Genomic DNA, 22,962 nt, shown 5'->3' on the forward strand with positions numbered 1-22,962 from the left:
AGAAAAAAAGGCTGGAATTTAAAGATTCTCTTTGTTCAAAACGGGGCAGTGAGCTCCCAAAAAGACACAGGCTGCCTTACCCTCCACACAAATCCAAACCCCTCACACACACCCCAGTGTGCTGACCTTGGGCCCAGCTGTCACCCCAGGACTCACAAAGCACATCCACCAGCACCACCTCTGCCACCAACACCTTATCCCAGATCCTGGAAGCAGAACAGGCACCGGCTGCCGAGAGCCTGTGCCAGGCTGGCACAGTGCCACCAACAGTGCCAGGCTGTCACAGACCCTGCTGGTTTGGCAGTGACCCCACAATCTGCAAACCACGGCAGGGGAGAAGCACAGAGCCTGGCAGACAGGTCTGCAAGGATCTGTCCTTTCCCAGGCCAGGTTTCCTCACCTGACACCCCCTCCACCTGACCCAGGGGAAATCAGCCTGCTGGGAAGGAGTGCTCAAAGTACAAATATAGACACCCACTTTTACTATGCATATTAATAAATATTCTTTATTTAAATTTTGCACATTGCGCTTTAACATATTACATCCAAAACATTTTGCAAATGGATGTCTACTTTGTAAAATCTTATATTCAGCTCCTTGTCATTCTGTACAGAATTATAGGTACAACATTACTTTGCCACTAGTTTGCCTTTTGTAAGTCTCACAGGAAGAGAAACATTGAATGAAAAGAGATGGCTTAAATTAGAAGAGAGGCTTGCACAGCTACTCAACTAAAGATACAAGCCTGGAGATTAAACAAAATTAAGGAAATCACCTCCACCAGCCTCCCCCCCCGCAAAAAAAAAAAGAACAAGAAAAAAGAATCACATTAATTTAAGATAAAATTTTGCCATAAGTCACTAAATTAAGTATGGAAGGAGAAGGCGCAGTAGTCATCTCGAGTTTCAGTGACAGACACAGCGGCTGCACCGGGCTCAGTTGGCTCCAGCTGTTGCCAGCCAGCTGTTGCAGACGGGCCCCTTGTGATCGTTGAGCCGACAGTACTTGTTGAACTTCTCCTTCAGGTGCTGCCGGTACTGCTCCCGGTTGCTGTAGAAAGACTTGTTGTTTGCCATGAAGGACTGGATTTCATCCTGGGAGATGAACAGTTCCTCATCAGAAGTGCACTCGGACTCATCCTGCAAAGGAGAACAGGCATTTCAGAGCTCCAGCATCCCCTTCTGGTGCTGCACACCTGGCTGCAGGTGCACACCTGGCTGCAGGTGCTCTGAGGGCAGACACAGCCCAAGTCCAACACAGCTGATCCAGCCACCCAACTCACACACAGGGCTCTGCTGGTTCTGGGGTGAGAGGCAGCCAATACAGCCATAAAATCGGTCTGAATAAACTTCAGTCTTAGCACATGTCCATGGAAAGAGCATGATTTTTGTTAGAGGTTTTTGGGGGAAGAGGAGGGGATAGAAAGAAGGATGGAAAAAAAAAGGAGCAAGAGGAAAAGGAAAGAAAAGGAGGAAAAAGGGGGAAAGAGGAAAGGACTAAATAGGGAGAAGGAGAACAAAATGAAAGGGAGGCAGAAGAAAGCTGTCCAAGGAGCCTACAGTGGGAAATAACATTTGAAGCCTGAAGGCAGCAATAATGCCCCCTTCATGTTATGGAAAAATGCAATCCTTGACAATGAACACTTACAACACAAGTTCTGCCATTGCATTCCAGTGACAATTTCTCCTCCTCTGCAAAGCATTTCAGTTATAAACTTCCCAGAGAACATGCACAAGGCAAACTAAACACCGGGAGACTTAAATTCAACAGTTCCTCAGTGGGATGTGAGTTCAGAGCCCCACCCTCAGCCCAAGGATTAAAGCAGGATGCTACAGCCTAAAATTCCAAGGGAGTGGTTACTTACAAGGAGTTCCACTAAGCTTTTGGCACCTTTTCCAGTATCGGGAACAAGTGACATTTCTGTAGGTTCTGCAAACTGTGACACATTTTTCATATGCTCAAACCAAGGCAACTGCTGGCCACTTTTTTCTGCGCTACAGCAGCTCTCAGCGTGTGTGTCTTTGGTCTTGTCGCGATGGAACTCTGTGTGCGTGAGATTTCCTGAGGTCTCTCTGCTTCCTGCGTCTGCCAGACAGCTTCCAAGTTTCTGGATCTAGAATTGCAAACAGCCTGGAATGAACTATGGGCAGTGTTTAACGTGGAACATTCGAGTTTCAGATGGAAGCAGAGGGAAAATAGGGAAGTTCCAAGGAGAGTAAGGAGGGGTATTTTTCAATGTGTGCCTGGGATGGGTAGGGATGGCACATTAAGTACTGACAGTGAACAAAAGTTCACATGCTTAGAAACATAGAAGAGGCTCCTTCCACCACAACCTACTCCAGGAAGGACCTCAATTGCAAAACCTGGTTGGAGAGGAGACAGGAGATCCCTGTTACCCCATTTTCAGCATTGGTCACAATTGAGATTTGAAATCCTACTGTAACTTCTTTCAAATGTAAGCATTTAGAGAAGCATCTGGCAGAGCCATGTTCCTTACATGGTCATTCTCACACTTCAAGGCTTTACTTTTCTTTTTCTTCTTTTTGTTTTTGCCTTTTGTGTTGCTCTCTTCTGCATTAGCCCAGCATTCCACACAGCTGTCTCCATCCTCCTCCTTGTCGTCGCAGCGATGGACACAGGGATCGTCTCCTGCAAAAGGCAGGGAGGTTTATTGTAACATACTGCACTTCTGGGGATACTAAACATTACGATGTTCTTCCCAAACCTACCATTTTCATCGTGGTTGCAGATGCCTTCAGTGCAGGCCACATCTGACCCCTCCCGAGACCCTGTTTCGCTGCCCTCCATGCTCGATGAATAGCCACAGTCACTGCCAGTACAGTGTGGAGATAAACCTGAGGCAAAGTCAGAAACTGCTGTTATCTGCAGGAATTGCTGCCTACCCTTTAGCTGTACCTCTACAAAAAAGAATTCACAGAATCCCAGACTGGTACATGTTGGAAGGCACCTTAAAAATCATCTCATTCCACCCTCCTGCTGTGGGCAGGGACACCTTCCTCTAAACAAAGGGACCATTTCTCCAAAATCCCAATTATTTTTAAAAATAGCTCAGCCCTGTTTACCCCTGAAAAGCAAACATTTTTTAGAATGAAAAATAGTAAAATTTAACGTACCTTTCTTGATTTTAGGTGAACCTAATAGGGTACCACTACTAGGACAAGTGCAAGAGCTGCTTTCATTAGTAACAATTACTTCTACACAGTTGTTGGCTTCTTCGGTGCTACCACAGGCTTTGCAACTGCTTTCCGTGAAGTTTGAGTTTTCCTGAAAACACAGAGAAAAAAAATACATGCAGGCACTCAAAGCAGCTTTGCAAAGGATGCTCCTTCCCCAAGGAAAACCAGCTGGCACTGACTGGTAACACAGAATTATTCACCAATGCAACTAAACAAATCCCAAACACTTTCCCTACAATAACCTGACCTACAGTCAGCCACATTCAGGCAACATATCCTGAATAATAATTGCACTTGCTCAGTCAATTAAAGCTCCCTCCTCTCCAAAATTTCAATGGTAATTGTCTGCGAACAGCATTTGATTTCATATATTAAGTGATTTTGAAGTTATAGGTGAAAAATATTCTGGCATAACCTAAACCCTGGATTTAGGATTTAAAAAAAAGGAACCCCAAGCCCCCAAAAGCTGAGGAGTTCCAGGTAACTCCTTTACAAAGACTGTACTAATCTGAAAAAGTATGAAATTCCACCAGTGACCAAAACTAGTTCCCAAAAAACCTCTCCATAATCCTACCATGACAGTGAGCTGAAGAATGAAGCACCTGAAAGCCCAGTTTACCTTTGCCTGATTGATTTCCTTCTCCTCTGCTGCCTGCAAAGGAGCAGGGATCTCACACACACACTTATTTTTCCGTCTGTTCTTCCGTTTCTGGCGTTTCTTCTCCTGTTTAAGCTCTCTCACTCTTTCTTCTTCTGAAAATTCTTCACAGAGCTGTTCCAATCGACTAATACCCTGCACTTTTTCCACAGCCATCTGTCCATAAGAAGTTAGATTTATTTATAGAAGTTACCACAATTCAAGCTTTTACATTTATAAAAATGGAGGAGGAAAACAGACAGTAATGAAGTCCCAGCAACACAATTCTTGACTACAGAAGAAAAATGCACATCCTGATTTATTCACTGAGTTTGGATTGCTGAAGATATTTGTATAGAGTATCTCTGTGTTTCACTTATGGCCCAGATTCACACTTTTCAGTGAAAAGCTGCAGATTTTAGTGCATTTTGGATCTGTTTACTCTGATTATTTAACACAGCAGCACAAAAAGCCCCACATTAGAACTACTGGTACAGAATTCCTGCAGTTCTTTATCCAGGGTAAGCAGTGAAAAACCTACTCATTTCCTAGGCAGTCCAACCTGAAGTACAGATGTATCTCAGAATACAGCAAGCATCTAATAAAGTTCCTTAATACTAAATTTAGAAAAATGTAATGCCACATCTACATATAAAGTTAGGAGAATATAGTTACTCAACTATTCTGGATTGATGCTCTTACAGAGGTAAAAATAAATTCAAGGGTTTTGCTTTGCTTTTTTCCCCGATCACTCTGGGAACTCCTTAAGCCAAAATGAGACCCCACCATCCCTACTCAGCTTAGAAAAGAATCCCACGTAAGTTCTGTATTTCAAATTCACAGCCATCCTTTCATACCAGTAAAATTCCCTGAGTTTTACAATGTCAATAGATTTTCAACTCCATACTTTACTAGTTTAAAAACCCAACAGGACAAAACCTGACACAAATGCTGAAGCATTCTCAGTCCAAGGCCACTTCCATAACATGTTTAGTCTTTAAAAACAAGTTACTTGTAAAAAAGCTCCAAGAACTAACTGGTTTAGGGTTCCACTATGATCACTCCCAAAATGATCTTCTTCCTTCTTGTCTGATGTTTTAGAAGTTTTGAGAGAGAACAGTTATTATGGATGGAAGATAAATGTAACAAAAAAGATCTCTGTCATACCAACTATTTAGTAATATTGGTATATGTTACAGGAACCACATGGAGTTCTGTCTAAAACTCAAGATCCCACAGGATTGCAGAGTGCACTTGGAACACATGGAATGCAAGAGTTACCAAACATGTTTGTAATTCAAAGGCACATCTTCCATTTTTTACTCATAAACCAAATAAAAACTGCTGTAGCCTGACCTACTTTAAATGCCATCAAGTAGAAAAACACAGAAATAACTGTGAATTAAAAACACAGAAGGCTCAATGTACTATAACATGCAGCTTGAAAGTAAAAAGCAAGCCTGAATCTTTTATATTCCAGGAGACTGCACATTAGAACATGCTCAGCTGTGCTGTGCATGGATGTCACACAACTGACCAAGGGAGTCACCACTACATCCTTGAAGCGCCTTCCAGCATAACATGAGTAGAAAGCAGAAAAAGAAAAGTAGTGAAAATGGAGTTTGATAAAGTTAGACAGACCCTGATTTTACCTCAAAGCTTTTGCGTAAAGCATCGACCCCCAGGTAGAAGAGCATCTGCCACGTCTGCTCCTCCGCCCGCAGCTTCTGCCAGATCCGGTGCAACCTCTCGTAGAGGTGAATGCCCAGGCAGGTCAGCACCTCCTCCTGGGCTATGTCTATTGTCTTGGCGTGCCTTTCTCTCCGCCTGCACAAGGGTTGAACCAAAGCACAGCACTGTTATAGCAGCTGGAAGTCAGCCAAGAGATCAAAGCAGTGCCTGACGTTTTCTTTCTGTACAGCTGCAGGTATGTTTGCATGAGCAGCCTCTCGCTCAGGTTCTGCTGTGCTGCATGCGGATGCAAAATAGAAAGGACCAGGTCAAAGCCACCACTGAGCTCCTGATGTGCTGGCTGTGCTGTTACACAGCTTTGTGCCTTCCCACCTCTGGCTTCAGGGCTCACCCCATCAGTCCCTGCTCTTACTAAGAGGGGTCAGCACTTTTAATGCCAGTTTTAATGCTTTCTTTTGTTTCCTAAAATTTGCATTGAGTTTACAGCAAATATTTCACCATCAGTTAACTGAAGTTGAATAAACACACTGAGAGGTTTATACATTACTTACCGTACAAAATAAAAACATTTCAGTATTAATCTGTTCATTATCAATCCATTATCTCTCACTCTGTTCAATCTATTCAGGGGAAATCATCATGATTTACCCTCCTAATCAAACAGTTGTGATTGAGCTTTAAATCTATTGGGGTTGGAACTAGAAGGTCTTTAATGTCCCTTCCAACCCAAACCATTCTATGATATTGAGCTTAGAATTTTACTTTTCGTTGGGAGATTTTATGATGCTAAAACAGGTTCAGAAAGTACTATAATACATAAATGGCAATTAAACTGAACACTTGGCATTGGCAGAATTGTCAACCAAGGTTGTCTTTCTATTTCGCATATTTGAACACCTCGATGGACAAGCAGGCAGCTCTAGGGAGCGAACAATCATCCAGGAGACATTTGGCAATTCCCTTCTTTCAAAGCACTTTCAAGTCAAAAGCACTGGTGAAACCTCAGCTCTTTCGAAGCGCCATCTCAAAAACCTGCTTCAAATATTCACAGTCACAAGTTTATCACGCAGCGAGGAGGCAAAACATCACTTTGGCAAAAGACATTGAAGAATAAAATAAAGAAGCAAAGCGCTAGATAGCCCACTCTAGCCAATTACATACTCATACCCTCCTGCGAACTCGGGCTCGGCCCTCCCCAGGAGGTGGGCGATGAAGTCGGTCTCGCAGCACACGTGGATGTGGCGCTCGTGGGGGCAGCAGCGCAGCCCCTCGTACAGGGCGGCACAGTAACCCTTCTCCTTGCTGCAGTCCAGCTCCCCGATCAGGATGTTGTAGGCACGCAGCACCTTGTTCTTGCAGTCAGTGCAAAACCTGGGGGGAAGCACAGCACAGCTGAGTTCTCACCCGAGCAGGGATCGGACCTGCCCGGCCCAACCGCGCCAGCTGCGCGCGATGCTGCGCCTGGATGGGGCACGGGAGCTCTGTGTGTCACTTTAGAATGCAAACCAGTTAGATTTGGGCTGTAATCACAGTCTGCAACTTCCTCGTGAGGGGAAGAGGAGGGGCAGGCACTGATCTCTGCTCTGTGGGGACCAGGTACAGGACCTGAGGAAATGGCCTGGGAAGTTGTGTCAGGGCAGGGTTAGGTTGAATCTCGGGAAAAGGTTCTTCCCCCAGAGGGTGGTCAGGCACTGAACAGGCTCCCCAGGGCAGTGGGCACAGCACCAAGGCTGCCAGAGCTCAAGAAGCATTTGGATGATACTCTCAGACACACTGGGGATGATCCTGTGCAAGGCCAGGAGCTGGGCTCCATGATCCTTGTGGGTCCCTTCCAACTCAGCATATTCTGTGATTCTGTAATCAACCGTCTATATCAATTATTCCATCTCTTATATATAAGTGCCTGGGTATCAAGACTTTCACACTCTGAAGCAAAAGTCAAGCTGATTGTTATATGGAGAAATTCCTACATGGATATGGAATTCCACCTTTGCTCAAAGATCAGATAAGTAACAGAGAACAAGAATAATCATTACTACAAGCCAGGACAAAATCCCTCTCAAGTAAGACACTTCAAGATACCTTACAACAGTTATTTAAAGTGTACTCCAGTGATAAGAAATAAGTAGTTCCCTCTGTTGCCTTTGCTGTATAAGAGTTATGTTTGTTTCCATTACAAACACCTTTAAGCATATTTTGAATTATTAGATTACTGTGCTGATAGCCAAACAAGGTTTATTTCTAACACTACATATTCATTTTAAACATGTGACAGCTCATGTGTGAGCAGAGCATGGTCATGAAGTCTGTTAAAATTAAAATACAACCAAATTAAGCTCATTCTATGTTATGACAGGAGTAACCTTCAAGAAGCTACAAAACCTCTTGCTGCATTACTCTAAAAATGCAAGTCAGGCACACTGCTCACATTTCAGCTCGAAAAACTGGCTCTCCATGCCAGCCCTGCATGGTGGTTTTCCCTTTCTGGTGTGTCCAGCTTGACATCACCAAGTCAAACACATTTTGCTGTTTGATAAACTACGATCCCTGGCCAGTTTCTGTGGTGAAAGGCAAGAAAACAGCAATATTGTTGCAGGTTGGCAGCAGGAAGGCGGCCAGCGCTGTGTTTAATGTCACAGGAGATTATTTTGTTTCCAAAGGGTTATTGCCAAAGCACTGCCACCCCCACACCCATCTGTGCCCCACAGTTCCTATCAGAACCTTGAGACTGCTGGAAATGAAAACTTTTTAATCAGCAGGACAGCTACTGCACACATGCAACTCTAACTTAAGAGACTTATTTTTGCCCTGCAAGGGAGATTTCACAGCACCAGCACTGCAAGTCATAAACAGCTGATTTAAAACAGTGATTTACAGGCAACACCAAGCCTAAAAATCTGCTTCTGTTTAGTTCACATTATATTGAAATGGCACATATTCCCTGAAAGCCTAAAAGCACAGTCCAAGAGAAGGCTACTTGTGAAAGAGTGAATGAATATACACAGTTTTAATACATTAAACTGCACATCATAAATTCATCCTAACAAAAAAAAATGCAGCTATGACTTCAGCTGAGGTCTCCACATTTCCCCTGTCCCATATCCTGGAGCAACAGGTAAAACACAAAGAATATTTCACCATCTTTCTCTCATCAACTGTCCCAATGCAACTTGCAGGGCCTTGTGTCATCACAAAGCTCAGATCTACAGCTTTAAAAGGGTATCATAAGAATCCTCTCCACATTTAAACATTGTGTGAACATTCTGATCATAACAAAATGCAGATGTATTGCTCAAAATGAACCATTTGTTCCTTTCACATACCTGTGTTTTCGTAGGTAGGTTTCTAATGTTTCTAGAAGACAACTAGAGTCAATTAGAACTACTTCATCCCTGCATTCCTGGGACATGAGCTCCCACACATCCATCCAACAACCCCTGCAAAACAATCACAGGAAACAAAAGGCTGCACATTATCCTGGTGGGGGTTAGAGAAGAAGCAAAGCAAAGCCTCTTTGGTTTACCTGACTGCTCCCTGGGAAGGTCCATAGCAGAAAATGATGCTACACTTGCTCTCTTTCCTCCTCCTGTCTTCTCTACTTTTAACTGCTCTTAATTTCTTTGTACTGAGTCTGTTACTGCTCCCTTCACTGTCACAAAGTATTACCAAACATTTGTCCGACCTATAACATATATATTATGAGCTAGTTATTTTTCCCAAACAAATCCCATGCAAATGCTGCTGTTCCTTGATTTGCTTTGAATTCTTTATAGCTTGAGCCTTAACTTCTAGGGAGGTTTGGGTAAGACATGAGATGCAAATTTTGCTATCCATGTTTATAATGAAGATTTATCACGACTTTTTAAAGTTACAGATGAAAACCAGTAGTAATTTTTCAGAATATTAAGCACACAAGTTTTAAAACTTGTCAGATTAAATTTTGTAAGGCAAACAACAGAAAAAAGCAAAACAAAAAAATGCAACTTCCACACATCTACCACCATAAAAATCCCCATAAAATCCCCAACGTAAAATTTCAAAAAAATGCTAGAAAAATATCAAAATAATTTACAAAAAAATTGAGTAAGCTAAAAGTACATTGTACAGCAAAGAACAAACTTTAAATGGCAAGTCATGTTTACTCATAGGCTTGTCTACACTTAACACTTTATCAGAACACTGATTTCTGTGTAAGCTCATGTATGGATACAACACAGCAGGAAAATGGGAGGAAGCACCTTTATTTCATAATTGGAGTATTTATATATTTGCCAGACCATAGGGCTTGCATTTCAGAGAGCCTGAAGTGCTCCTGAGCCCCAGATGGAACTGAGTAGCCATGACCCTGGACACTGGAACCGAGGACTCCGAGTAACCCTCAAGTGGTATTAGCTGGTTATGTAACCCGTCTAATTAAACACACAATTACAACTCAAAGCCCTTTTTGTGTGGCTGAAATGCCCAACAGATGCAACTCATCTGAAGCAGTTTCTTGTAAAGAAGTGGAGCAGCAGCTCTGCGTTAAATAGAGTTTGTTCCGCCAGACAATTCCCTTGGCCGCCTGCACGGCTGGGCTGGGGCGAGTCTGTGCCCACTGCAGGCAGCAGGTTTGTTTGGGGAGTATCAGTGCTGACACACCCTGGGCACTTCTGCACAGAACAAAGGGGTCTGACTGAGGAGTGGAGGGCAAGTCGTGTTCCTTTAGCAAACTACCCTGATAGCCCACGAGCCACGTTATCTGATAAAGCCCAAAGTCCTGCCTGCAGTACATTAAAATACTGCTCTTCCACATATTCCCTATTCATCTGCCAGCATCCAAAACACTAAGGGGAATTATTCCAGCATGAAGTGAGGAAATAAAGGCAGTGTTTTCCTCTCTATTCATTTAGTTTGAGAATTGCTCTGCCTTGTCAAAATGCTAACTGCAGGTTCCACAATGTATGTTCTCACCCAGAAAAGATTAAACTTACTAAAGATAAGAAAAAACCCAAACCCACTCTCATAATGCTATGAATTTCCTTTATTCTAAAAATATATATACCCCTATACTCTCATGATCTTGGACAATGTAAGCCTTTAATTATATGAAAGGCCTGTAACCAAAATATAATAGGAGGTAATAATTATTTAGTTACCACTATCCTCAAGCAGCACAAGCAAAAACTGAGTGTCAAATTCCACATGCCTGGTATCCCAGGGGATTTAATTAAACCAAAAGAAACTCAAATCTGCATAGAAAAATACATGTCCTGCAACTGGAAACCACAAGCAAGCTTCCACAGGTTGTGCACTTCACCAGAAACAGAACACGACTGACTAAAAAAGGTCCAGACACTCCAACTAAGCACAAGAGTCTCATTTATTGCTTATGTTAAAAAGCACTCAAACAAAAAAAAAAAAATCCAACAAAACACCACCTCCAAAATCCACAACAGATTTACAGGGAGTGTTTTTCTGTTTAACCAGCTGGAATAAACCATTTCAACTTCAAGACAGAGACATATATGCATATTTTTCAGTGGTGTATTCAAAACATGCTGTCACATTTTGAGAGAACACATTTTATTGAGTTCCAGTTTTAACCCTGCACTCAACCACAATAAAGCCCTTGATTAACAGTTGTGCAAGGCATTTTTAATAATCCCAAGCAAAATTATGTGTATTTGTTTAGCATGTGTAGTTTCACATCCATGTGAGAGAATTTGCTGATCAATCATTTTGGTCTAGAGCATAAAAACCAGTTTGTCTTTGCAGAGCATTGTTTGTATCACAGTGCAGAAGCCATCCATGCCCTGAGCATGCCCAAAACTCCTGGTGCTTCTCTTCCTCTCTCCCACAACTCTTTGAGTCTGCTATAATCCAGCTAGGTCTGGCAAACAAATCACAAGGGTAAAAATTGAGCTCAATGCTTAAAAATAAATTAGCATAAATACTTTGGTTCCTTAAAATATTTGAGATTGAATTGTGCATCTTGAACACAAACTTACCCCAAAGGTTTTGGCTTGTGAGTGTCCAGGGAGTGTAACTGACATCTCTTGTTCTTCTTACTTTTGGGAATTGCATCAATCATATCATTCAGTTTGGACCTATGGAAAACAAACACAAGCAACTTGGTATCCTGGAAAGCACTTCAAGCTACACTCCCTCACTTTCCAAATCTCAATCTGTTCAACTCTGCACTAACCCTCCCTACTTTTCCTGCTCACTGGAGCAAGGAGCTGAAGCCAACTGGAAGGCCAAGGCACATCATGCTGAGCACTCACTGTTTGCTCTGCTGACAGCTGAGGAACTAATGGAGCTGGGGCTGTTTATTGTGCTCACAAACCCAGAAGCTTTCACTTTCTCAGGGCTACCTTTCCACTCAAGAATAGAAATTTTTGGTGGACAGGTGTTAATTAATTTATTTTTTACATGCCAGGTAGTGAGGCAAACAAACACTCTTCTAGAGATGATGAAAACCTCACAGTGTCTGTGTCAGATTAATGACTGAACACTTAAATACTGGTATCTTTCAATGCAGTCATGGCACTGCAACTGATGATATGAAACATTAAGCTTTAGGTTTGCTTTTTCCCAGTTTAGGCAACAACTTGTTGTAACTAGTTGTTTAATGACTGCAAAAGACAAGACACTACAAGATTCAAGCTTGTGACACTTTAGTGTCCCCAAGACAAAAGCACAGCCAGCAGCTTTCCTTTCCCCGGGGCAGGAATGACCTGGGCAGTCCCACAACACTCACCCATGCACATAAAAGAGTGTATAAAGCTTCTTTGCATCAGTCATACAGCTGCGAGTCACAGAGAGAACCCCCTTTGGCCCTACTGTGAGGGGCTCCAGGGCTGGATTCCCAGACTCCACGAGCTGGGAGAAGAGCCTTTCCACGCTGCGCCGACACCCCACGCACGGCACCAGCTGGGACAGGGCGCTCAGCACCTCCCGCGACGTCACCATCATGGCAATGTTCAGATCCTGCTGCTTCAGCATGCTGTGCCTCTGAAACACAGCCAGAAATACAAGCATCAAAATAAGGAAGGAAAATAGCACTTTTCTCCCCTTTGTTTCCTCTTTTCACCACTCAAATCAGCAAATGTGGCTTCAGAACAAATGTCACATCTCCCATTCTGATCAGGAAACTCTTTTTCTCCACCTCAGCAAAGATGTTTTAGGAAAGGGTCTCACATACAAACTGCAAGTTTTCATCATCTACTCTCACACTCATCTTTGGCACATAGAAAGGAAATTCATTAATTAATTGGCAGTTATGGAAATCTCACTCACAATCTGCTCAGACCAAGACAATTTCACAATATTTTTCCTGGAAGACTAAACACCATTTCCCTTTACAATTCTAATAGCTGAAATTAAAGAATTCACTGGGGGTGAAACATTTTACTTTAGTAGTGAACACTCAACGTGTGCTATTCATAGAACATTAAAGAGAACACCTTCTAATATTGCTGACATCAATAAAAAATTATAGATGTGTCTCCTGGTCCCTCTGTCAAACACATCCAGGCACACATAAAAAAAGCACATACCCTTCTAGTTCTTCTCCCTGCTATTGCATCAACACTGAACTGCCACTAGCACAGCTCTGAGAGGAGAGAATCCCTTCCCCACACACCAACACACACATTTACACCTGGGGTATCAGCACCACTGGCACTTTCCAACAATATCTGTGAGGAGCAGAATCCTGTCAGTGTATTTACTGACTGAGGGTCACTTTTCCCTGGTTGCACAAAGCATGGTTGTCTCTGCACGGGGAATGTATTGGCACCATAATATTTTCTGCATTATTGTCACATCACACCACTCAAACATTGCTAATGCAGAAATGACTTGTCACAACTTCTGGGGAAAGAAAGCAAAGGCCACAGAACATAAGAGAACTCATCAAACCCATGGAACGTGTCAATACATCAACTGAGAAAATATTTTCAACCCTTTTTATGTAAGACACGTTATGAAAATAGAGCTATCACCAGGTAACATTTAAGGTTTGTGCTGCTACAGGCAGGCCCATTAAATCATCTGACAACGAACATCACTCTGCAATAATCCCCTTTCCTGTAATTAATTGCACCAGTCACAGCAAAGCAGGAATGAGCCATTTTCACGACACAACTATGTTTTACATGCAGCACGTGCCTGCACTGCTGCTGTCAAACCACAGTGAGGACGTGCAACTGCAGAGCAGCAACTGGCCTGTTCCTTGCACATAACTGGCACAATCCTGCAGCTGCTAAAGGTGTTACAGTGCCACAGTTGTTTGCCACAATGTTGGAAGATCAGTTTCTATTATTAAAGTTCCAGGGGCATCACAAAACCCACCTCTCACTACTCAACTATATATAATGTATAAACTGGCACGTGAATTCTATCCTGGCATGACACCAATCACAGGAACTCAACCTTCAGCAATGCCCATTTCCACTTGAAAAAGCAGTTCCAAACTACTTAGAAAAATAAAAATCAAAATGTATTTAGAAACTGTAGTTTCCATGGTAAGTTTCCAACTCTAACCAGACATGCAACAATTGCCTCCTGCCAGGACAATGTGTAACAAACGCTGTGAAATCCCAGGAACAAAGAACCCAGGGAGGGCACTTTGGCACTAGGGTGGGATTGCCCACAGGTGCTGACGTGTCTCAAGTCATTCCAGGAGTCACAAACCCAAGGAAAGCAAAAATACCTCTTCTTAAAAAACAGGAGCAGGTATTTCTTTACCTGAATGAACTGTTTTAATTGTGCACTGTTATTCTGATGTCCATCGAGGTTCAGCACATTATCAGGAAATTCCATCACCATCTATACAAGAGAGGACACAAAATTTCAAAAAGAGCTTTCAGAAGAAAAAAGCCAAACACAGAGCATTTTTTTTTTACTTTCTTGGGGCAAATAAGACAGAAATTATGGTAAATTGCTCTCTCTTTTCACATAATTATTGAAGCTTGGGAAAGGATAAAAGTAACTGTTTAAAGGTAGTGAATGTTTCAGTAAAGTAATAAATATTTAATTGATATAATGTTCTAGAGGGAGTTTATAAATGGCAACTCTTAAATAGCTGTCACTAAGAAAGGTTGCTAAATGGACCATCAGAATTTATATTATTATCTACATGGCTTGAGACCCTGTTTCAGTTTTTAAAAAAAATATACTTCAACACACTGAGATTCAAATGGATCCAACAGCCAAACTCAATTTAACAGAGCTCTGAAGAAACAGTCACAACAATTTAATGACAGAGTCAACTCCTCCAAAGGCTAATTTAAAACCATATTAATGCAACAAGGTACTCCAAGGCACAGTTTGCTTTGTGTGATTGCAGCTGCAACTCTCAAGAGGCTCAAAGTAAAATGTTAAGCCTGCAGAACAATGTGATTACTTGTAAGTAATTAATAATACTTCTTATCAAATTACTGAGAAACAAAGAGGGCACTTTCTTGAGGGGAGAGGGAGTGTCAGAAATCAGTAAAATAATTTTCAGGCAAATATCCAACTGTGCAACTGTGGAGTAAAATGAAAGGAACTAGACAAACATGTAAAGCCTGGCTTAGTTATGTTCTTGTTCAAACTCAGAAATAGAGAATTTATCAATATAAACCTGAAAGTTCACTTTAAAACCTGAAAGACAAAATAACAAGTTTGGTGAATAGCTAATACTAATCAACACCAAATGAAATCCTTTCTCCTCCCTCAGCTGTGTCTGGCAGAGGCAGAATTCCCTGCTGGCTGCCTCATTGCCAACACCACCTCCAGAGAACTCACACTGGCTCTTACAAGCTCTCAAGGTGCTCCAAAATAAACACCTATTCTCTGAGGCCAGAGAGAAGGCATTTTTGATTTTGATCTCCCATGTGCCACAATCTGAGCATCAGCACAGCTGCCTTATCTTTGTGCAGAGCAGCCAGTGCCAATTCCAACCCCTCATGCACTTCTCCTCCAGCCTCCCTTGCCCCTGATCCATCCACACTAAGCAGCAGCACCTGGTTTTGATGCAAAATTACAGGTTTCCTACACTCTTAATTTGGTGTTTCTGTGGGGCATGAGCTACAAGCAAAAGTAAAAGATCTATCTGCTAATAACAGAGGCAAGAGATAAATCTGCCTATTTTCCCCCCTCTCACCTTCATCTCCCACTATCAGACAACACCCTCAGGTATTTTGTGCAACAGAGAGAAAGAATCAAAGGCCAAATTAATTCAAGTGTCTGCTGAGATTTTATTAAGTGGTTAAACATCAACCACCATCACACCCTGAACTGGAAAGGAAAAAAAATCCCCTAATACCACATCAAATGGAATGCCTTCTAGAAATCATAAAAGCTGCTTAAGAAATGAAAAGGGTTCAATATTTAAACCTCCTTTAATTTCTAGCTGAGCCAGAAGGAGCAGAGAAGTGTGGAAGGGAACGAGCCATTCAGTGTCTTACTGCACCTCAACTGCCTTCTGTGCTACTACAAAGCTTAAGAGCACTATGGCCATTCATTCCTAATTTACAGTCACTAATTCTAGATTTAAGGCACAGACTGAATCTTCCAGCTGACTAACAACACTTCAGTCCCATTATTTTTAACATCTGTGATTTAAATGAGGTCCAACAGCAACCAGCTACTGCCAATAACCACTATTTTTTTACAGCTAGTGCTGCAGATGTAAAATTCTGTTTCAAAGACAGCTCCATGTCTTGTTCTCACAAAGGATTTAAAAAAATAAATTATAGATGACAGACAAGAAAGCTGAAAGTTCATTCACTTGCTTCTGCAGATTTATTTAACAAAAGCTTCCAGAAACCATGTAGATATCTGAGTACTTTGTAACAACAATAATGGGAACAAGAATGAGAAAAAAACGGACCCAAGATAAGATTTCTTCGGGGTAAGGATGACTTGCACTTGCATAAATGCCTTTCCTCCAGATGGATACAAACCTGATTTACAGCCAGAGAAGCCCTTCAGCCACGAGAATGGTGTAAAAAGCAGATGGGCAGCAACACCACGGAGCAATTACACAAAGTTTGGGCCTGGTGTTAAAAAAATTCCAGGACCAGACCACAAATGGAATTTTAGGCCTGCTGAAATACATCTACCTGTGCCTGGCAGAGCTGTATTTTCTCTCTTTCTCAACCTATTACATACATAAAAAAGGACATGGCAAATCTACAGGACACAAGCTAATGTGTGATTGTTACCAGGGAGCCCAAGGAAAACAACATAAAGAGAAAGAAATCCAAAAGCTTAAAACTCCATGGGGAATGGACAGGCAAAATAATTTAAAGGTGTGGCCAAGACACCCAAAAATCCAAATTTACACTATTCCTGCACAGTGCTGGGTTTTCCAGGTGAGCAACCCCTCTAGGAGAGAGAGATACTGTTTTGAACAACTTTAGGGGAAACTTTGCCAAAAACAGTGATGATATTTGGTAATTACTAATATGCCACCATTCAAATGATCAAAACTAAAATAAAGCAAAGACCCTTCTTTCAGATGCAGCAAAACCAGATGGGGTCAAAGTAAATAATTTTTAAAAGTGGAAGGGAGGGTAAGGGTGTGTCTGAAGATATTCAATTGTTTTATTCTGAAGATGGAAGAATCCCAAAATTCTTTGGGTTGGAAGGACCTTAGAGATTACCCAGTCCCAACCTCCTGCCACCAGCAGGGCCACCTTCCACTGGAAATTATATTGCAGAGTTGACCAAGTTGGCTGATATAAAACTCAGGGATTCTTCTACACTAAACATGAGATTAGGAATTTAAAGCACCCACATTTTACACCATTTAAAGTAACAGCAGTACTGCCACAACGACAGCAAAAGAAATCAAATACAAATAATTGAAGTACCAAATCACACCATCTAAGTGCAGTATTATTTTCAACTCAACATTTTCATGCCTTAAGAATTCAAACAATGACTGGCTAGTTACAGAATTTTTTTCATTTTGCTCTGTGTTCACCTACGATGCAATTTCTGAGCCTTCCTCTAAACACAGAAGGAGGATCAAAAAACCTCCAATCTGTATTTAGTTGGGTTTTTCCACTGAATATTCTGGAAATGGCAAAAAACACCACGTTTTTCAATTCAGAAAAACACTGAAATGGAAACTCAGCCACTGCACGCTATGGCAGCCTCAGTAACCCCGACTTTAAACCAAAGCTTTCAAAAACACCTTTAGCCTTTTCTTGCCGAATAATCACCCGGTTTTAAGCCGGGCTTTAGTGTTAACATGGCTCCCTTCCTTCTGCGCTGGAAAATGGCTTTGCTCCACCTCTGGTGCTGCACGCCGGGGCCTGGAGCACGAGTTGTGCCGGGCCCAGCGCGGCGATCCCTCGCCCCTCTCGCGGCCTGTTCGCTGCAGGAGCCGCAGATCAGATAAAAAAAGTTGCCCCGCGCTGCGCAGTTTAACCCCGGCCGAGTCCCCGCGACCAGCGGCGGGGCCGAGGAGGAGCCAGCGCGGCGCGGCCCGGCCCGAGGGCAGGCCCGGCCCGGCCATTGCAACACGCCGCGGGCTCGGGAGGGCCGGGGCGGCCGCGGGGCACCCACCGTGAGCGTGTCATCGATGTACAGCGGGATCTGCCTCTTCTCGAACGGGAACTCCTCCTCGCCGTCCCGGCACACCGCCACCAGCCGCGCCATCGCTGCTATCGCTGCTGCCGCTGCCGCTCCTGCTGCTCCTGCGAGCGGCCCAGCCCCGGAGTAAACACCCGCCCCGCTTCGCCAACACACTTTCACCACGCACACAACACAGCCCGCGATCCGCATCGCCTGATTCACCACGCCGGGCTCGGCTCGGCTCGGGCTCGGCTCGGCCCGCCGGGCGGCTCCGGCAGCGGCGGGATGGGGATGGAGCCGGAGGGACACGGACACGGGCAGGGCATGGAGGGGATGGGCGGGGATGGCAACCTGGGGGGGATGCAGCCCGAAGGGGCATGGATACCCGGCTTAGGGGGCATGAAAATCCGGCTTGGGGGGCACGGAAACCCGGCCTGGGGAGGATGGAGCCCAGACGGGGGGATGGGAGCCCGAGGGGGGCATGGAAACCGGCTTGGGGGGTGCATAGAGCCCGGTTAGAGGAGATGGAAACCCAGTGAGGGAGATGGAGCCCAGGCGGGGGGATGGAGACCAGTGGTGGGGAGATGGAGCCCGGTGGGGGCAGATGGAGACTGGGAGAGGGAGCCCCGGGGCGTGGTGATGGAGCCTTCGGGGGACACGGAGCCACGCGGGGGAGGGAGGAAGGGGATGGAACAGCCGCCGCCCCCCGCCCGCCACCGGCCCAGCGCGGCCGGCGGGACCCGCCCAGCCCAGCCCAGCCCGACCCGGCCCAGCCCAGCCCGGCGCGGCTCTGCGGCTCCTCCGGGGCAGCCGCCGCCCGCCCTGCGCTGCCCCTCCCCGCCGCTTCCCGCAGCCCGCGGTGCCCCCGCAGACCCACCCCTTCCTCCCGCCGCTGCCTGGCCTCGCCCGGCTGCCCCGGCGGAACGGAGCGGCCCCGCGCAGCGGGAGCCTTCCCGTGCCGCCCTCGCCCTTCCCCGTGCCCCGGCCCGCCCCGTGGCACTGCCCCGCGGCCCGCGGGCGCTCACCGGGTGCTGGCGGCGCTCGGGGCCCGGTTGCTGTGACAGGCGGGCGGCACCGCGGGCTCCGGAGCCTCCTCCTCCTCCCCGCCCGCCCCGGGCCGCCCCGCCCCGCTCTCGCGAGAGCCGCGGGCACCGCCCGGTACCGCCCCGGGCAGCGGCTCGGCCGGGCCGGGCTGGGCTGGGCTGGGCTCGGCCGGCGGCGCGGGCGGCGCTCGGGGCTGCGCTCGGGGCCGCGCCCGGGCGGGGCGGGCGGTTGGGCCGCGAAGGGTGCGGGGGGGGCCCGGGGGTTAAACCCAACGCAGGGTACGACCCAACGCTGGGTAAAATCCGCCGGTTTAAAACCCGCCGTCTCGAGCGCCGGAGCGTTACCGCGGGCGCGAACAGCCCCGGGAGGGCCCGGCCCTGCCCTGCCCGGCCCTGCCCTGCCCCGGCGCGGCCCCGCTGAGAGCGCGCAGCGGTAAAAATCAGAGTCATAGAATTACAGAATCAGCCGGGTTGGAAAAGTCCTCTGGGATCATCAAGGCCAACCCTTGATCCAACAGCACTGTGATTATCAAATGATGGCTCTGAGTGCCACATCCAGTCTAAAAAACCCCCACGGATGGAGAATCCACCTCCTCCCTGCGCAGCCCATTCTGATGTCTGATCGTTCTCTCTGTAAAGAACTTCTTCCTAAAAAAATAAAGCGCTCAATTCAGCTTTGTCGGGCACACGGCAGGGCTTTGGGGTGTGCTGAATTCTCCGTCCCTGTGGGCTCCTTCCAAGCTGGGATGTTCTGTGAATTCACCCCAAACTTGCCTTGGTGCTCCCTGTGCTGGGGCCAGGCCAGGCAGGGTGGGATGGGGATGCTCTGTCCGAGGGATATTCTGCCCGGAGGATGCTCTGCCCGGGGGATGCTCTGCCCGGGGGGATGCTCTGTCCGAGGGATATTCTGCCCGGGGGATGCTCTGCCCGGGGGGATGCTCTGCCCAGGGGATGCTCTGCCCGGGGGATGCTCTGCCCAGGGGATGCTCTGCCCGGGGGGATGCTCTGCCCGGGGGGATGCTCTGCCCGGGGGATGCTCTGCCTGGGGGGATGCTCTGCCCGGGGGGATGCTCTGCCCGGAGGATGCTCTGCCCGGGGGATGCTCTGTCCGGGGGGATGCTCTGCCCGGGGGATGCTCTGCCTGGGGGGATGCTCTGTCCGGGGATACTCTGCCCGTGGGGATGCTCTGTCTGGGGGGTGCTCTGCTCATGAGATGTCCTGGCAGAGAGATGTTCTGCCTGCAGCACCCCAGTGCAGCCAGTGAGAAATCCTGTGGCTGCCTCAATTAAACAGCAAAAAACCCACCCCCCAAAACCAAAAAGCAAACCCAGAGCCTTTCTTGAACCATTAAATAACCCAGCTGATGTGTTCGTTCTTGTTGGGTGTGTGTATATAGACACTGAAGTCCTCCCAGGAAAACACAAGGGAGGTAATTAAGGAGTGGGATTTTCTTTTTTTTCCCCCTTGTGTCTGCATAAAACCCATCTACAGTGGAGGAGTGAATTGATTCGTGTGGCATCTCTAGCAGGAATGTGGCACTGCACAGTTTGCAGGCGGTGTGTTTGCATCTTTCTCTACAGCAGGACAGCTGGAGTTTTGTGATGAGGGATATTTCCTCACTCCAGAGCCCTGTAAGCGAGTCTGAACTGAGGTGAACTTATGCTGTGTTTGCAAGGATGGGAGTTCCTGTGTCACTTTGTGGTTAGATCACACCAACAAAGAGCAGTGTCCACATCTTGTATTCTTGGAGTGCCCATTGATGGACTGTGTATGAAAAGCACCATTACATTTCATACCATTTTTACCCATGGATTTATTATTTTTTTTAAGTTGCTGGAACACTTGTTTGTTATCTACAACACAGTGCAAGGCAGCCTGCCCCTTCCTGCTTTCATTTGCATGCCTGGAAGAAATACCTGTTCTCTAGGACATGATGGCTTTGAAATAGGATACTGCCTGCAATCTTTATTGTAACGTTTGACTTCAAAAGAGACAGTCCTGGGTTGAAGGGGAAGGCATGCTAAGGAGCTGATCCTTAAAAATAATGAGGTTTGTTAAGAAGCTACTAATGTTTAACAAAAGATTAAGGATATATGTAACCAGCTCTGCCCCCTCATCACACTTTTTCTATCTTACAGCCCTACCAAAAGGTTATTTGGTGGAATTATGGCAGCAAAGGCAAAACAATTCTTTTTCCCAGTCCTCTGATTTACCCTTATTGAAGTCAGCAGCACACTATGGTTGAACCATTCTAATGTTTATAGTTGAAATACCTTAGATTTTGTTAATTATGTAACAACTAAATAAAAGTTTCATATTTTTTTAAATATTTCTTTGGTCTGTACAAGGTTACTTGTCTATACACAGCCCAGAGTTAGTGAAATGTAGTGTTCCAGTTCCTTCCAAGCACCCAGCTCTGGAGGTGTGTGGAGAAAGCAGGGTCAGACTGTTCATTGCCCCCATCTTTTCAGCCCCACTCCAGTGCTGTTTGCTTGTACAGGCTGTGATCAAAGAATGCTCCCTTGCATTTCTGGGCTCTTTCAGGGGCCTGGGTAATTATCTGTATTCAGGGGCTGAACATTCAGCATTAACAGCCACGCCGGCTGCTTCAGGGCAGAGCTTGCTGCATTTGTTATCCACAATGAGCAATGAGAATTAATTGTCCCTCATTAATTCAGTGGCAAACAACTTGCAGAATCACAGAATCATTTAAGCTGTAAAAGACCTCCAAGATCATCGAGTCCAACCTCTGCTCCACCCCCACCTTGTCCCCCAGCCCAGAGCACTGAGTGCCATGTCCAGCCCTTTCCTGGACACCTCCAGGGGTGGGGACTTCATCACCTCCCTGGGCAGCCCCTTCCATGAAGAAATTCCTCCTGATGTCCAACCTGACCCTTCCCTGGTGTAAACAGATCCCCTTGGTTTGCTGGCTCCAGCCCTGGCAGTGGCACTCACAGGGCTCACAGGGCTCTGCACAGCCACTCCAGACCTCCCACATCATTTCTGCTTCACCAAGTGGAGTTGGCACCTGGAGAGTTTGTGCTTGTCCAGACACAACTCTGCTTGTCACACCCAGTTAATGCCTGGGTTCTGAATCACACCGATAGGCTTGTGCTCACAGGCAGAACTCATTGCAGAGCTCAGGCTTTAAATATTTCAGAAATTAATATCCATGTTTAATTTTGCATAAATGGGTAGTGCCATTTGGTTCACAAGAGAGGCTTTTCCTCCCTAGGCAAGGCTAGGAAGTGTTTTAAAATAAATACATCCACCAATTACCAGAAGAGTCTGCTATAAACTGTGACAATTGTTTCTAAGACACTGTTGCCAATGATTGTGTTTGTCCCCAGGATAATACAGCCTGCATTTCTTTAATTCTGAAGACTACATGGCTTTAATTTGGAAGCAAACAAGCATGAGCTCAGCATGGCCACAGCCTGTAATCCTCAGACCTCACCTTTCCATTGCCCAGGGGCTAAGAGAACCTCATAAATTCCAGAATCTTCCACAGCATGGCTGCCTTAAAGAGTCTGATTTAGAGGCTTAATCTCCAAAGGTTTTATGATTCATCACATTTGATAGACAGTAGAAATATGAAATATGGCCCTTGTGCACTGCTGTAACAGGACTGTCATTAGCCATCTATCATCAACTACCATTTGTATTCTAAAGTATTTATATCCCATTATTGAATTCCTCACAGTCTTTAAATGTATTTCTCTTCTCAACAACTTTATGAGGTTCACAAAGAACTGTCACAGGTAGGAAAGGGAACAAAGAGGGTGTTCTGCTCTGACCTTGCAGCAAAACTGTGAGAAAGAAGCTGAGCACATCCCTTGT

At 45.5% G+C, this 22,962-nt stretch overlaps 1 protein-coding gene across 3 annotated transcripts; it reads right to left on the bottom strand.

Annotated features, from left to right (window-relative positions):
* Window positions 1-486: 486 nt before the first annotated feature.
* Window positions 487-19,198, bottom strand: GGNBP2 (gametogenetin binding protein 2). 3 transcript variants are annotated; one of them, XM_071575009.1, is made up of 14 exons: window positions 19,105-19,198; window positions 18,071-18,201; window positions 14,258-14,338; window positions 12,267-12,520; window positions 11,515-11,613; window positions 8,851-8,964; window positions 6,689-6,898; window positions 5,488-5,662; window positions 3,818-4,012; window positions 3,136-3,286; window positions 2,731-2,856; window positions 2,499-2,650; window positions 1,866-2,114; window positions 487-1,140 (listed from the first exon to the last, which is right to left on the bottom strand). In XM_071575009.1, the coding sequence occupies exons 2-14, from the start codon at window positions 18,161-18,163 to the stop codon at window positions 937-939; spliced, it is 2,103 nt and encodes a 700-aa protein (XP_071431110.1). In that variant the 5' UTR covers window positions 18,164-18,201; window positions 19,105-19,198; the 3' UTR covers window positions 487-936. The 3 variants fall into 3 exon arrangements, with proteins under 3 accessions (XP_071431110.1, XP_071431109.1, XP_071431108.1); XM_071575008.1 differs by having other exon boundaries at window positions 6,695-6,898; window positions 19,105-19,187; XM_071575007.1 differs by having other exon boundaries at window positions 18,071-18,195; window positions 19,105-19,163.
* Window positions 19,199-22,962: the final 3,764 nt, after the last annotated feature.

Source organism: Pithys albifrons, chromosome 21 (genome assembly GCF_047495875.1).
Source record: "Pithys albifrons albifrons isolate INPA30051 chromosome 21, PitAlb_v1, whole genome shotgun sequence".
In the NCBI taxonomy this organism is placed as follows: Eukaryota; Metazoa; Chordata; class Aves; order Passeriformes; family Thamnophilidae; genus Pithys; species Pithys albifrons.